The following is a 17,546-nucleotide window of genomic DNA, read 5'->3' as shown; positions in this document are numbered from 1 at the left end:
CAATAGCATCATTACCGCATACCAAGCTGGCCGAGTCCTAAAGGACATAGCAGCAAGATTGGGTCTGCGGCAGGTGGTGAAGGAACCAACAAGGGGGCAAAGCATACTTGACCTCATCCTCACCAACCTTCCTGCTGCAGATGCATCTGCCCATAACAGTATAGGTGGGAGTGACCACTACACAGTCCTCGTGGAGACGGAGACCCACCTTCACATTGAAAATACCCTCCATTGTGTTGCTTGGCACTACCAACATGCTAAATGGGATGTATATCAAACAGATCTAGCAAATCAAGACTGGTCATCCATGAGGCACTGTGGGCCATCAGCAGCAGCAGAATTGTACTCGAACACAACCTGTAACTTAATGGTCTGGCTTATTGCCCATTCTATCATTACCATCAAGCCAGGAGATCGACCCTGGTTCAATGAAGAGTACAGGAGGGCATGCCAGGAGCAGCACCAGGCATACATAACAATAAGGTGACAACCTTGTGAAGCTACAATGCAGGACTACTTGCGAGTCAAACAACATAAGCAGCAAGTGATAGACAGAGCTAAGCGATTCCATTACCAACGGATCAGATCTAAGCTCTGCAGTCCTGCCACATCCAGTTGTGAACGATGATGGACAATTAAAAAACTCACTGGGTGAGGAGGCTCCACAAATATCCCCATCGTCAATGTTGGGGAGCCCAGCACATCAGTGCAAAAGATAAAGCTGAATCATTCGCAACAATCTTCAGCCAGAAGTGCTGAGTGGATGATCCATCTCGCCACCTCCAGAGATCCCCAGCATCACAGGTGCCAGTCTTCAGCCAATTCGATTCACTCCATGTGATATCAAGAAACGGCTGAACGCACTGGGTACTGGAAAGGCTATGGACCCCGACAATCTTCTGGCAATATTGCTGAAGACTTGTGACCAGAACTCACCGCGCCCCTAGCCAAGCTGTTTCAGCACAGCCATAACACTGGCATCTACCTGGCTGTATGGAAAATTGCCCAGGTATGTCCTGTACACAAAAAGCAGGCTACACCCAACCCGGCCAATTACCACCCCATCAGTCTACTCTTGATCATCAGTAAAGTGATGGAAGGGGTCACAAATAGGGCTATTAAGTGGCACTTGCTTAGCAATAACCTGCTCACTGATGCCTAGTTTGGGTTCCGCCAGGGCCACTCAGCTCCTGACTTCATTACAGCCTTGGTTCAAACATGTACAAAAGAGCTGAACACCCGAGATGAGGTGACATTGACTGCCCTCGATGCAGCATTTGACCAAGTGTGGCATCAAGGAGTACTAGCAAAACTAGAGTCAATGGGAATGAGGAGTAAACTCTCCACTGGTTGGAGTCGTATCTCGCACAAAGGAAAATGGTTGTGGTTACTGGAGGTCAATCATCTGAGTTCCAGGATGTCACTGCAGGAGTTCCTCAGGGTAGTGTCCTAGGCCCAACCATCTTCAGCTCCTTCATCAATGACCTTCACTACATTGTAAGGTCAGAAGTGGGGATGTTCGCTGATGGTTGCACAATATTCAGCATCTTTCGCAACTGCTCAGATACTGAAGCAGACCATGTCCAAATACAACAAAACCTGGACAATATCTAGGCTTGGGCTGACAAGTGGCAAGTAACATTTGTGCTACATAAGTGCCAGGCAAAGACCATCTCCCACAAGTGAGAATCTGACCAAATCCAACAAGAGAGGATCTAACCATCTCCCCTTGACATTCAATGGCATTACTACCACTGCATCCCCCACTGTCAACATCCTGGGGATTACCATTGACCAGAAACTAAAATGGACTAGCCATATAAATACTGTGGCTACAAGAGCAGGTCAGAGGCTAGGAATCCTGTGGTGAGTAACTCACCTCCTGACTCTCAAAGCCTGTCCACCATCTACAAGGCACAAGTCAGGAGTGTGATGGAACACTCTCCGCTTGCCTGGATGAGTGCAGCTCAAACAACACTCAAGAAGCTTGACACCATCCAGGACAAAGCAGCCTGCTTGACCCCCCCATCCACAAACATTCACTCCCTCCACCACCGATGCACAGTGGCAGCAGTGTGTACCATCTATAAGATGCACTGCAGGAACTCACCAAGCCTCCTTAGATCGCACATTCAAAATCCATGACCACAATCTAGAAGGACAAGGGCAGCAGACACATGAGAACACTGCCACCTGGAAGTTCCCCTCCAAGTCAATCACCATCCTGACTTGGAAAAATATTGCCGTTCCTTCACTGTCACTGGGTCAAAATCCTGGAATTCCCTCCCTAACAGCACTGTGGGTGTACCTACACCACATGGACTGCAGTGGTTCAAGAAGGCAGCTCACCACCACCTTCTCAAGGACAACTAGGGATGGGCAATAAATGCTGGCCAAGCTAGCGACATCCACATGCCACGAATGAATTGAAAAAAGGGTGTTTTATAAGTGTAACTTGTTATTGAAGCACACTAAGGGTTTGAGAGAAATATGAGTATGATGCCATGCTGTGAGAGAGCACAAATTTAAGGTGAACATAAACAGAATTAAAGGGAAGGGGGTTAGAAAGAAGTTACACAGAAAGTGGTTTGAATGAGGAAATATCTGGCACAATCTATTTTGAGTCTATTAGTTTATGTACAGAAATTAGTTTGTTGGAAAAGAGAAATATGATTGGTTATATGGGGAGCGAGGATGAGAGTAGGGGATTGGATCAAGTGACTCGTAGAGAAGGACAGTGGCACAGACTTCATAGGCAAATGGTCTGTTTCTATGCTGTAATGTCCTTTCTTCCTTCCAATTAGACTCATTGCCACATGCTTTACTAATTCTCTCAGTTAGCGCATGAAAAATGATCACTTGGGCAAGGTAAATAAAGGATTGACAGCACCCTTGAAAGAATGGTACGCCAGCATGGGTTAACACCTTCAGGGGAGCAGAGAGAAGATTGACTGGAGAAATAAGTAAATAAATAAATGGTGAATGGTGGATGCAAAATGAAGAATACTATAATATAATCCATCACATTATATTAGCACGAACTGCATTCAGTTCAAATATGCAGGAATTAAAATGGTGTAAACGGGAATTTTTTTAAGTATTAGGCTTATCACAAACTCTGACATAAACAATTGAATGCACTTGGTACATCTCCATTCATAAACACTCCAGATAAGTATCCAGGTACTAACCTACTAGTAATGAAGAGAGTAAGAGATATTGTTTCAAATATCGTAACTCAAGGAGCAGTCCACTCTACTCGTTTCTACATACCTGCAATCTGAGATGTAGCCTGAGGACTGAAAGGAGCTGGTGCAGGATTGAGAGAAGGACGAGGACTCTGTGTTGAGGCACCCACTCTCATTGCTGTTTGACGAAGGCGTTCCAATTCACTCAGACGTTCTGAGAATAATCCAACTTTGGGCTGGTCTTCAGGCTTCTGTCTGTGTCCTGGTTAGAAGAGAACAAAATGGCAATCTACAAAAATTCTCCTGTATCCACTTATTTGTTAAAATGGAGATTGTACATGTTTCTCCTATTGGAAGGTGAATTTATTGTAGGATTAGTCTTGAAAGGGGCAATCCCCTCACATTGGAAATGCTGAAGAAATAAGCACGAAGAGTAACAGTTGAGAACTACCTAAGAAAAAAGCGAGGCCAAGAGCACAGAGGTAGAAAAAGGTGAGGCTGAGAGTGGAGTGATAGGAAAGGACAAGGATGGGAGCAGAAGGATAGAAAAGGGCAACGTGGGGAGTGGAGTGAGAAGGTTGAGATGGAGAGCAGGGTGGCAGAAAAGGGCGAGACCAAAAGCAGGGTGGTAGATAAAGAGTAGTCTCTGAGTGGCACAGGAGAAAAATCACAAAGTGAGGTTATAGCACCAAGAGGACTAGCAGGGTAGGTTATGGGTAAATATTGCATTTAATCTATCTACGAGTTAAACTAGATAAAATAATTAGTTAAAAAACTAAAAATAAATAAATTAAGTTAATCAAATACATAAACTTTAATTTAATAAGTAAAAAATGGGTAGATAGGGATGGCAATGCAGGTGCTGTATCTCTACTGTAGTATGTGGGAGCTCGTGGAGAGCAGCACGATCTTGGACAACCACATCTGCAAAAATGTCTGCATCTCGAGAAACTTAATCTCAGAGTTGCTAAGCCAGAGTCCGAGGTTCAGACATTGCAGAGTAACAGGGAGGTGAAGAGTTACCTGGATACTTTGATCCAGGGGACAGTTGCAACTCTCAGTTTTGTTAGCGGTACAGGGCCAGTGGTGGTTGGTGGTCAGGGACAGGAAGTGTGATCATAACTCAGGCAGATAAGGGGACCCCAGATGCAATGCTGGAGGAGCTTTGGCCTTTGCCATTATACAACAAATACGAGGGTTGTTTCCTGTGTGGATGAGGGTAATGTCTGAAAAGTGGGTGAGCAAACTGACCATGACCCCATGGTACAGGAAGTGATTCAAGTGGGGAGAATGAAAAGGAATGTGCAGTAGTAGGAGATAGTGTAGTCAGGGGGAGAGATACTATTCTCTACAGCTCCGAAGTTTGTATTGACACATCAGTGCCAGAGTTGAGGATACTTCCTCAAGGTTTGAGAAAAACCTGGCTGGAAGGGGACGGATCCAGTTGTCACGGTCAGCATAGGAACCATTGACATAGATAGAATAAGCAATGAGGTTCTGCTGAGGGAGTTTGGGGAGTTAGGTCCAAATTACCTAGAATCTCACAATCTCTGGATTGTTACTTGAGCCACTTTCAAATTGGCATAGTGACAAAAGAATTAGAAGGTTAAATACATGGCTGAAGGAGTGGTGTGCAAATCGGGGGTTTTGTTTAATGGGGCACATGCAACAATGCTGGGGAAAGAGGAAGCTGTCCCATTGGGAAGGGCTGCACCTGTCCTGGTGAATCAAAAAACTAGGGCAGTAAATTGGGCTCTAAACTAACAAAGTGGGGTGGGAAGGTACAGTTTGAAGGATTCAGCAATGGGTAAATTCAAAAGCATAAAGAGAAAAGCCAAGCTGTAGAGCCATTATGGCGATTTGGGTGAAAATTAGCTGAGTGGTTCAGGAATGGACAGGGAGCTTAACAAAAGGCATTAATGACTAAGGTTACATCAGCAAAAAGTAGAAAAAGTTAAAACTGAATGCATGAAGTATTCACAACAAAATAGATGAAGTAATAGCACAGATAGATATAAATGGGTTTGACCTAATAGCCATTAAATGTAGCTGCAAAGCAACCAAGGTTGTGAACTAAATATTACAGGACACTGGACTTTTAGAAGAGATAGGAAAAATGGAACAGGAAGGAGGGTAGTCCTGATAATAAACAATGGGATAAAGACAGTAGAGTGAAAGGATCTTAGATCAGAAAATCAAGAGATCAGTTTGAATGGCGTGAAGAAACAAGAGGCAGAAGTTGGGGGTAGTTTATAGGCCCCTAGCAGTAGTTGTAGTGTTGAGCAGAGTATAAATCAGCAAATTAGAAGTTCATGTAGCAAGGGTAATACAGTCATCATGAAGGACTTAAGATTGATATTGAATGAGCAAATCAAATTTGCAGTATTAATGTGGAGGGTGAGTTCATCGAATGTATACAAGATAAATTTCTAGGTCAATACATTGAGGAACAGGGGAACAGGCTATTCTAGCATTGTGCAATGATGCATGAGTAATTAATAGCCATGTAGTAAAGGAGGCTGGAGGGGGAGGCTGGGGTTGGGGTGGGGGGGTGGTGGGGGGGTAGTAATCATAATATACTAGAATTTCATGCTGAGTTTGATAGTGATTTAGTTAAGAAATTACAGACATAAATCTGAACAAAGCAAACTCCATTGGCATGAGGGGTGAGTTGGGAAACCAGTTTCAAAGATCTGACAGTAGGTAAGAAATGGCAAACATCTACAGAAATAAATCATGTTTCGCAATGAATATACATTCCCCTCAGGAATAATTCATGGGAAAACTAATCTAATCACAAGGGAAGGTAAAGATATATTCAATTAAAGGAAGAGGTTTATAATATTGTCACAAAGAATAGTAACCCTGGTGATTGGGAAGATTTTAGAGTAAGATATTGATAAAAGAGAGAAAATAGATTATTGAGTAAACTCGCAAGAGAAATAAAAACAATAGTAAAAGCTCCTATAGGTATGCAATAAGACTAGCAAAAGGAACCATGAATCCTTTACAGGCAAAGGCAGGAGAAATTATAATGGAATATAAAGAAATGGAGACATGAAAGAATTATCTGCCTTCATGGTCACAAATACAAAAAACATTCCAGGAAATAGTAGGGACCCAAGGGTACATTGAGAATGACGAACTTAAAGAACTTGGTATCAGTAAAGAAATAGTATTGGAGAAATTAATGGGACTGAAAACTGATGAATGCCCTCGATCTGATGGCCTATATCCTACTGAGATAAGAAGGAGCAAGGTTATTTAGGGATTTAAATACAAGGATGAGCATTTAAATTGGGAGAATTAAGGGACAAAAAACCAATGTATGTCAACAAAGAAAGCGTGATTGTTAAACAGAACTTCATGAAATATAGGATACAGGTTTAATGAGTTTAATGAGTTGAGGTTTCTCGAACATAGAAGATAGAAGCTGCACAAAAAAAAATTCTAGTAGCATGCGTAGAGATGACAAAGATATGTATGAAGGTTTATGCAGCAGATGGGCTGAGGCAAGGATGAAGTGATGTTACAGAAGTGAAATGGCCAACATTCACACTCCAATAGTTTGGGCAAGGGCAGGCAGTGCATAGTATAGCCAGAGGGGAAGGCTTCATTAAGGTCGACATTCACGAGGCAAATTTCCATCAAAGCCAGAATATTAATGCAAAAATTCACAATAAGGTATGGATGGCAAGAGCCTTGTTCTGCAATGAATGGAAATTCTGAAGAGAAATATAGTGGTGATTGTTGATTCACTGGTAAAAGTCAAGGGACCAGTGGTCATTGGATTGTGCAAGATAGGAATGACTACTCCAGAATCTCTGAATATTAATGATAGCTACAGCTGACCCTGTCATTGGACTGAGTGACAGGAAGGAGAGGTAGTGGCAGAGAATGGCCCAAGAGACTCTAAGAAGAAAATAAAGGGAGATAGAAGTAATGAGTCCCGAACAACATGACAGTAGAGTACAGAGGGGGTTCAGGTTCCCTATGGCATGGCAATGGTAAAAGATATGACATACATACACTACATTAACCAAAATAAAATCAACTTAGTTCTATTGTTGTTCATCACCAGCCTCTGAAATTGCTGCATTAGTAACTAATATATCAACCAATTAAGTACATATATTTTGTTTATAAAATTTTATTCATGTTTCTTTTCATAGTCATACCACATATTGGTAGGCCAGGGAAAATAGAATGAGCAAAGTTTGAAACTTAGTGAACAATCGTGGTCTTGATTACTGCAATGAATGAAGCAACCGATTAGACAAGGACTACTGCGATCTCAAATGTTTTGACCTGCTTTTGATAAAAACTTTGACATTTCATTGAGGGAAACATAAATTAGATTCTCTTCAATACATATGAGAAAGTTTTGGCTGGACTGGATAGATTTAATAACATACAACATTGATTCAGTGCTCAGGGGCATTTTATAAAGCTAATCTCTGTTCATCATGTTTAGTAAAACTATATTTTGAACAGCGGTACTTCAGATGGCTGTATGACTGAGCAAATTGGAATCAACCACTGGCATTTCCAATAACAGCTGTGGCTATCATTATTATTCACAGATTCTGAAGTAGTTTTGCATGCAAACAGAGCCAGTCACGCAAATCCTTTCTTTCAGCATCCCAATCACAGACAAGTACACATAGCCTGACTCTTATGAAAGACAGAAGAAACACAAACACTAGCAATAAAAACAGCAGCCTACAGGTGCATTAGCTGTTTGATTTTTATATAAATACATTGGAAAGAATGAAAGCAAAATAAAGCTTTGAATAGTTTGGGCCTGCCCATCAGGCCTGAACTAGCTGCTTTTAATGGAAGAAAAGTAAATATCTAACAGTAGAGAAAAAGTTGCTTGAGCTGGCTGATTGCCAATTGGCAGAAAACAATGATTAGCTCAGCCTGCCAAACCCAGCCCTATGGATACAGGGGGGAAAGAGAAGACACATTGGATTTTCAAGATATTTCTGAAGTTTTTAAAAAAAGGGTCTTTGTTTAGATTAATAAATACAGAAAATTGTTATCTGGATTTATTTCAAAAATAAACATTTTAAATAAGAAAAACTTACAATGGAGAGGCAGCCACTGTATTGCAGCTATGCATAGAGTGATTTTTTTCCTGGTTACTGGGAATAGAAACCAATTCTCAAGAATAATCACGTTACATTTTTTTAAAAAACTGAGATGAGGCCTGAAAGGATTCAAAATAAACTATTCCTATTCATTCATGTCTGTGTCACCATATCTGTAATAGTGTCAAATAATCGGCACATTGAGCAAAGAAAATTGATTTGAAATACATCTCAATACAGGAAATACATCTAAACTCATGTTACATATTCAGATTAAATTTTAATTCTATATAAATAGCTCTGCAGATGTAAAGTATAATTGTATTAATGATGGGAACAGCAGCAGCTGCTGTTGAGATTATGTTTAAACTAACAAGAATATGTCTGCACGTTTATTGACTGATTATATGTGATATGGACAGTTCTCTCCTGAAACATGACGGCAATGAAAACTTCTTATGGAATTTGTATACAAAAAGAAATGAAATAAGAAAGATCTGTGCTCCAATGGAATTACTGTTGTGTTCAGTTCAGGTCTCTATATCATAAAAAAGGTATAGAAGCATTGGAGAAAGCGCAAAAAAGATTTATAAGAATGATACCAGAACTGAGTGGGTAGAACCAGGAAAGATGGACTCCACAAAGAGAAGATTGAGAGGAAACATAATAAGGGTCTTTAAAATTATGAAGTCCTTAATAAAGATGATGGACAGCATTTTTACCTCGTTGGGCGAGCATGGCAGGTGGGCCCAGGAGCAGTCACGAAACCGACCACCACCCGCAATCAGCTGACCAATTAATGGCCAGCCAGCATGAATTGCGTGCTGCAACGCCAGGGTGGTGGCAGGAGGAGGGTGAGCACAGAAGTTTGCACGCGTGCGTGCACTGATAGCTCCTTGAAGACACAGAGCTGCTTCAGGGAGCTGAAGATCTAGAACAGTACAAATAAAGATTTAAAAAATAAGATGAGCATGTCCCCTCATGTGACTCTGTCACATGAGCAGGGACATGTTATAAATGAGATTCAAACATCTTTATTTTATTTTTAATACCTGTTGGAAACCTCATCCTGCCCGTGGGTGAGGTTTCATAAAAAATCGAAAGGCTGCCTGGCCGATTTGCCAGCCCGCCAACCATAAGATTGGACGGGCAGTGAAAAAGTGCATCTAATTATTACTTAAATAGTCTTAATAGGCCTGTTAACTGTCAGCAGGCGTGCTGCTGATTCCTGTGTACGCGTGCCGACTGAAATATCACGCGTCATTTTACTCTAGAGCGGGTCAGGCACCCGCCCACTCAGCGAAAAATCCTGCCCGAAGTTTCCACTTGTAGGAAATCCAAAACTAGGGACCATAAATATAAGATGGTTACTAATGAATGCAGTAGGGAAATCAGGGGATAGCTCTTTATTTAGACAACAACAACTTATATTTACATAGTAAGGTAATAAAACATTGCAAGGTGCTTCACAGGAGCATTATAAAACAAAACATGGCACCAAGCTCCACAAGGAAATATTAGGTGAGATGGCCAAAAGTTGGGTCAAAGAGATAGGTTTTTAAGGAGTGTCTGAAATGAGGAAAGTAGTTTAGAGAGGTGGAGAGGCGTAGCGAGAGTATTCCAGAGCTAGGCACCTAGGCAATTGAAGGTGTGGCCACCAATGATGGAGCAATTAAAATCAGAATGCTCAAGAGGCCAGATTAGATAAGCACAGATATCTTGGAGGGGTGTGGGGCTGGAGGGGATTACAGTGATAGGGAGGGGGTGATGTCATGAAGGGATTTGAAATCAAGAATGAGAAATTTAAAATCAACACATTGCTTGACTGGGAGCCAATGGAAGCTACTGAGTACAGAAATAATGGGTGAATGGGATTTAGTGCAAGTTAAGACAGCAGAATTGTGGATGACTTCCAGCTTCCAGAGGGTAAAAAGTGACAGACCAACCAGGAGCACTTTGGAATAGAGGTAATAAAATTATGAATGAGGGTTTCATCAGCAGATGAGCTGAGACAGGGGCAAAGTCAAACAACGTTATGGAGAGGAAAATAGTGATGGTGTGAACATGTGGTTGAAAGCTCACCTTGGGGTCAAATCTGACACCAAAGTTGCGAACAGACTGGCTTAGTCTCAGAGTGTAATGAGAATGAAGTGAGAAAGTAGAACTCACTACCACATAAGGTGGTGGTGGGGGTGGAGGAAATGACATTAAAGAGAAGCTAGAGAAAAGTAAATGAGAGAGAGAAAGGAATAGAAGGATGTGTTGATAGTGCGAGATGAAGTAACGCGGCACCACCATTGTCAAGTCACCCCACCATCAACATCCTGAGGTTACTATTGACCAGAATCTGAAATGAACCAAACATAAAATATTATGGCAAATACAAGCTGTGTACTCTGTAAGAGACAGCTCATCTCCTGGCACCTCAAAATTTCTCTATTGTCTGTAAGATGCAAGTCAGAATTGTGATGGAATTGTCATCATTTGGATGGATGCAGCCGCACAGCCCTCAGGAAAGTCAGCATCATCCAGAACAGAATAGTTTGCTTGGTCACCCTGCCACTGCACTCATAGCTACCCTTCTACTGCCATTCTACTGTGACTGCACCATATACAATGTACAGGGTATACTGCAGCAATTCACCAAGATCACTTCAACAGTACCTCCCTTCCCTATGGCTTTACCACTAAGAAGAAAAAGAGCAGGTATATTGTGGAAGAACCATCACCTCCAAGCCCCCCTCCAAGACATACACCATCCTGACCTGGACATACATCACCAGTGCTTCACTGGTCACTGGATCAAAATCGTGGAATTCCCTATCTAACACCATACTGAGAGCACCCCAAGACTGAAAAAACTGGAGGAACTGGTAGCATAATGAATATCTTACTGGTTTGTCATCCAGAGATGTGAGTTCAAACCCCACCACAGTAGTTGGGGAATTTTAATTCAATTGATTAAATACGTCGGGTATAAAAATGTAGTATTAATAATGGTGGCTTCGTAACTACTGGTAGCGTTGTAAAAACCCAACCGGTTCACTAATGTCCTTCATGGAAGGAAATCTGCTGTCCTTGCCCAGTCTGGCCTATATGTGATTCCAAACCCACAGCAATGTGGTTGACTCTTATCTGCTCACTGAAATGGCATACCAGGCCAAGTTGTTAAAAAGGCAACTCCAACTTCTCAAGGCCAACTAGGGAGGCCAATAACCACTTGGCCTGCCCGCAATGCTCAGTGAATGAATAAAAAAGAGGTTTCAAGAAGAACCACCAGCTTTGTTGGGCACTGAGGAATGGGCAATAAATATGGCCTTTCCACTGTTGCTCACATTCCAAGAACATATTATAAAATCTAATCCATCTTAAACTACACTAAACCTATTTAATTCCCCAAGTAAAAGTGTTGCAACATGATGTGCATAGGTGGACAGAATATTACCTCATGGGAGTTTTTTTACATGAGCAGAGTCCTAAACCATGGATTCATCTTTGTCCATTTGAGTTCCAATCATCATACCTTTGGCCTGTAGCTATCTATATTATAAGGAGGTCTTGTGACACAATGGTAGCTTCCCTGCCTCTGAGCTAGAAGCTCTGGATTCAAATCCCAATTTAGGACTTGATGGCCAAGAAAGGTTGAGTATCAACCTGTAAATCCTTCCAACATACACCAATGGCAGGTGGTAAAAGCAGGAGAGATCCCTGCTCAGCCATGTGATGGAAAGAAAATTGGAGCCTCTACCATCACTGTTTGTAGCTCTGGACTACAACATGTATGTAAAAGAGCATGTTGCCACAGCACCTTGGCGGGGTAGGGGGTTGGTTTGTATGGATGGCTGGTGTTGTCAGATTGGTACCTACAGCATAGGGTTTGATCTGTTTGGCTGGGGTGGATTCAGGAAGCGCCTTGTCCTACCCATTGTGGAGGTAGTAGCGCTGTGGGTCGGACCTGCCATTTGGGCAGAGAGCTGAAGAAGAAGTACACATTGTAACTGAGGATAATCTGAATGGTTGTTTCCCATTCAGTTTTAATTCTGCTTTGCTCAATACATATCCTGTTGCAACCATTTCTTCCTTGATGCCAACAGCCCTTGGTTTTTGTTAGCAGCTTATACAAGCCATCACTTGGTCACAGCAGTTTTCATCCTCTATATGTTTATCTCTTTGCAGCTGCTTTTATCTCATTCTAGAGATGGGAAAAAGTGTGATATCCCCTCATCCCACTCTATTCTGTTCATATGGAATCTAAGATATTCTAAATAAAGTTTTTTTAATTATGTATCATATTGGTTTCATTGTGTTGTACACCATAGATGATTAAATCCCAGAGGGCAGTTGGTATCATTCATTCACTGCTGACTGCAAAATCCAGCCCATAATGTACTGCATCACTTCCTTTTCCTGGATCCATCTATCATAATTATGTATCAATTTAACCTTTGTGATTCCACTCCATTCCAGATAAACAGGATATCTGGACCTTATACTTAAGTAATTCTATTGACTGAGCAGAAATTGAAAAAGTTTGAACTGCAACTGCTTTATTTATTACTTAGTTATTAAATAGGTACATTGAAATAATACTTGTCAAATAAATATATGTTAGCAAAGTATACATCACCACATTTATAAGCTAGGACTTATTGTTTTCTCTTTTTTGCAAAAGTGATTTGTAACAATGGTTTTTGTAGGGTTTAACCAAAATGACAGATTAATTTGCTACGGTTAATTTCCTAGTGTTGATGACAAAATAACAACCAATTATGGTGCATCATAATATTCCTGACATATGTCAAGCAGCTAACAAGCTATTAGTGTAAAAATCAAGCATTTTGTTAAATTCAAGTATGGAGTCATCTTGTCGGTGCAGGTGTGGTTCCCACAAGTAAGTAAAATAGCAAAGAGCTTGCCTATGCTTTATGTGTAAATATGGACTCAATTATTGTGGGAAGTTAGGAACTTCAGAAGCAGTTTCAGGATTTGAGACAGAGCGCCTAATTACAGCAAGGCTACTTGTCTATTTTAATATGGAGATGAATGACAAATACAGAGGTAAAGTTAAGTCGGTCATCTCTTCCGCCATTTGCTGCTTTTACTCATCCAAGTCCAATGGGACTTCTGTCAATGGCAGTATTTTGTAAAATACATTTTTATTGATTTTCAATGGGGCATTCCAAGCATCTCTGCCTTCTTGCCACTGATTCCAACACCCTCCCTGGTCCTTGCTTATGGTGAACCAGACTGAAACATTTTCTGTTCAACCCAAAGTTGAGCTTTAAACCTCAAATCCTATACATTACCAAGATCACATTTTCCCAGAGAGTGTCCATTGCCATCGCATTCTGCCAGGGGCAGGGAAGGCGGAAGACAGCCTTCCCACCCAGAGCCCAATTGTGCCAATGAAATGACCAATTGAAGCCCTCACCGTCACCACTGGCATTTTACCAGTGGCGGATGGACCTTTTGCCATTTGGGGAGACCGCCTCGTGAATACTAGCAGCCTCCCTGTGGGCTGGGGTGGGGGAGAGGGCCCTCCTAATCAGGCATTCTGTGGTTCACAGAGAGGCCCCTGATGGCTATGGCTTCCCCTGCAGCAACATACCCTTCCCTCCCTCACCAATTACCACTCTCCTCACTGGGCCCAGACCCCACTTACCTTGCTGTGAGGGTGGCATCCATTGCTTTGATTCCTTTGATCAACATTTTGGCTCTCCCACCACGCTTTTGTAGAGTGCCACGGGACATGTATATTAAAGGAGCTACTGTATGCAAGTTGCTATCGTTGCTTTATCTTCGTCAGCTGCTGCTCATAGTAGTCACTTCTGAAATATTTGTAAGTTGACGCATGGCAAAATAGGTCTTCAGTTACCCCCTTAATGTAGTAATCTTGGACAATATTCATCCCTCAACCAATACCACCAAAATGAATTAACTAGTAATTTGGCAATGTTCTGACGAAAGGTCACAGACTTGATACAGTCTTTAGAGCCTACCAGGGTGGGATAGGTGCAGTCCCAGCAGCAGCCACCACACCTGGAGGCGTTGCTAGGATCTAGAGCTACTGTCCCTCCAATTGGCTGGCAGCTCTTGGAGGCGGGTTTTCATCTCTCAAACGGATGGAGCCCAATTGGCAGCTCATTAGCTGCATGATGGGCCTAAAATCTATCCAGGGCTCCTCCGAATAGCTGAGGCCGGGCTGCCCCCCAGCTTTCTAGCCTGTTGTCAGGACCACCACCACCCATTGACTCTGCTCCTTTTTCCACAGTGGTGGTCAGACCTGTTGAATATTTCCAGTATCTTCTGTTCTTATTAACAAGTGATTTATCCAGTTTGCCATTCACGTGCAAATTGTCCACTATGTTTGTCCACAGTGACTGTACTTCATAAAGTATTTAATTGACTGTGAGTCTCTTCAGAACATCATAAGCATATGAAAGATGCTCCATAAATGCAAGTTCTTTGTTTGATTGTGATGTCTGCTGTGGTGGATTTTATTGACACTGGTAATGCAAAGAGGATTCTTGTCTCTCCCTGATCTTTGAGAAAAGAACTAGCTTCAGGTCTGACATGGAGTTCAGAACCCATTCTATTTGTTTGACCTTTAACAAAGTCTTAGCAATCTGTAATAAGAGAACATTTGCACTATTTTTCATTAACACATTGTTGAATAAGAATGCAATTCAGGGTAACAGTACCAATGGATGAAAAGTTTTTCTTTCCATCTGTCTGGTTTGTCTGTTTATTCATCTCTACTTTTTTATCTGTGGAGGTCTAGTGACGCAATGCGTGGCATTCCTTCCTCTGAGTCAGAAGCTCTAGGCTCAAGTCCTACCCAAGGACTTAATGGTCAAGGAAGGTACATTCAAAATGTGGAGAAACAGGTTGATTATCAACCTGAAAATCCTTCCAGCATATACCAATGGCAGGTGGTAAGAGCAGGAGAGAGACTCCTGATCAGCTACATGGGAAAGAAAGTTGGAGCTTCTACCATTGCTATCCATAACTCCAGACTACTTCATGAATGTAACACAGCAGCTTGGGCTCCCTGAGTGATCTTTCGCACATCACCACCATTTTTCATAACTATTGGTACAGAGTAAAATATTCCCGAAATGTTTACATTGACTTCTGGAACTATTCCCAAACTTGTTCTTCATCAGTATTTTTGATCTTTGGCTCTGGAAGAGCAAGTTAAACTTGAGACATTAATGCAATGTTATTTAGAATCTACATATTTTGAATGTGAGTAACTGAAAATCAGAAATCTGCTGCAGACTGAGTATTAATGTTTCAACATGAATTGCTGATAAATTCAAACATTTTATAAGTTATATTTTTTGGCCAAATGTGCCATACACATAACTGGAATTGAACACAGTACAGCATGATGCTGGCAGTGCAAAGAGTGCAACACTTACACAATTAGGGGGAGGTGGTAGCATTGTCACTAGACCAGTATTCCAGAGACTAGTCCAGAGACCCAGGGCAATGCTCTGGGGGCCTGAGTTCAAATCCCACCACAGCAGATGCTGAAATTTGAATTCAATGAAAATCTGGAATTAAAAGTCTAATAATGACCATGAAACGATTGTCAATAAAACCCATCTGGTTCACTAATATCCTTTGGGGAAGGAAATCTGCCATTGGCATTACATTGCTGTAGTGTTTCCATCCCTCCCTCCTCCTCAAACCTAAAACAAAAAGAGAGAGAGAGGAAGAGGCAGTGCCTCAGGAGTGCACCAGACCTGCGAGGGACACTCTTCTGAAAGTGGATTTTAAAGAAAAAGCAGCTGATTGGTGCGTAATCCTGGGAGCAGACTCGGAGGGAGGAGCACCGGAGCGGTGAGTATAAATCTAGCTTACCTCGGGGATTCGCGGCCTTGTCTCCAGGGAGGAGCACTGGAGCGGTGAGTATAAATCTAGCTTACCTCAGGGATTCGCGGTCTTGTCTCCAGGGCGCAGACTCGGAGGGAGGAGCACCGGATCGGTGACCTCGGGGCACAGAGTAACTGAAGCCAAAACTGAAAAAGTGACGTCACAGGAAAGGTGTGACCTGATTGGTTGGTAGGAAATCTGCACCAAATTTGAAAAAAAAACACTGCAAAGCTAATTAATAAATTAATTATCTAAGTCGAGATGGCTGGGCAGGTGATGTGCTGTAGCTGTATGATGTGGGAGCTGGCAGATCCCATTGCGAGCCGCAGTGACCACATCTGCAGCAAGTGTTGGTTGCTGGAGGAACTCCGGCTCAGAATTGATGAGCTGGAGTCCGAGCTCTGGACGCTGCGGCACATCCAGGAGGGGGAGAGTTACCTGGACGCTTTGTATCAGGAGGCGGTCACACCTGGTAGATTAAGTACCTCAAGTCCGGTCAGTGGTCAGGGTCAGCAGGGTGTTACTGCAAGTGAGGCAGGTAGAGGGATCCTGTGTTCAGGAACAGAGGAGCCTCAGCTCTTGACCTTGTCCAACAGGTACGAGGTATTTGCTCCCTGTGTGGATGAGGAAGAGGGCTGTAGGGAAGATGTGCCAGCTGACCACGGCACCATGGCACAGGAGGCTACTCAAGAGGGGGAAGCAAAAAGACAAGTGGTAGTTGTAGGGGATTCTATAATTAGGGGAATTGATAGCTTCCTTTGTAAGCAGGATCGAGAGTCCCGCATGGTACGTTGCCTGCCCGGTGCCAGGGTGAGGGACATCTCTGACCTGCTTGAAAGGATATTGGAGAGGGAGGGAGAGGATCCAGTTGTTGTGGTCCACGACGGGACAAATAACATAGGTAAGACTAGGAAAGAGGACCTGTTTGGGGATTATCAGGAACTAAGAACTAAATTAAAGAACAGGTCCTCAAGGGTCATAATCTCCGGATTACTACCTGAGCCACGTGCAAATTGGCATAGGGACACAAGAATAAGGGAAGTAAACACGTGGCTAAAGGAGTGGTGCGGGAAAGAGGGGTTTCATTTCGTGGGGCACTGGCATCAGTATTGGAACAGGAGGGATCTGTACCGTTGGGACGGTCTCCACCTGAACCGATCTGGGACCAATGTTCTAGCGAAAAGGGTAAATAGGGTGGTCAACAGGACTTTAAACTAGAAAGTGGTGGGGGGAGGAGGGAAGGGTAAAACTCCAAGAAGTATGACTAATGGGAAACAAAGCAGCAGGTTAGCGTGTGGGGGGGGGTGGATTCAACTTCATGGAAAATTATAAAAAAACTGAAAAGGAGAGCCCAGGAGAGGTTATTAAAGTCTCCAGAACACAA

The 17,546-nt window shown here is 42.5% G+C and overlaps 1 protein-coding gene across 5 annotated transcripts in view; it reads right to left on the bottom strand.

The window, feature by feature from the left end:
• runx2a (RUNX family transcription factor 2a) overlaps positions 1-17,546 on the bottom strand; it is a 159,810-nt gene that overhangs the window by 44,806 nt on the left and 97,458 nt on the right. For 4 of the 5 annotated variants that reach the window (XM_078542013.1, XM_078542015.1, XM_078542017.1 and 1 more), the window contains one exon: positions 3,274-3,450. The exons of the other annotated variant lie outside the window; for it this stretch is intronic. In XM_078542013.1, the coding sequence (XP_078398139.1) occupies positions 3,274-3,450 (177 nt within the window). The remainder of the gene's footprint in view (positions 1-3,273; positions 3,451-17,546) is intronic. 5 annotated transcript variants of the gene reach the window in all.

The sequence above is a fragment of the Cetorhinus maximus genome, chromosome 5 (genome assembly GCF_964194155.1).
Source record: "Cetorhinus maximus chromosome 5, sCetMax3.hap1.1, whole genome shotgun sequence".
In the NCBI taxonomy this organism is placed as follows: domain Eukaryota; kingdom Metazoa; phylum Chordata; class Chondrichthyes; order Lamniformes; family Cetorhinidae; genus Cetorhinus; species Cetorhinus maximus.
This window is presented reverse-complemented; position numbering and strand designations above follow the sequence as displayed.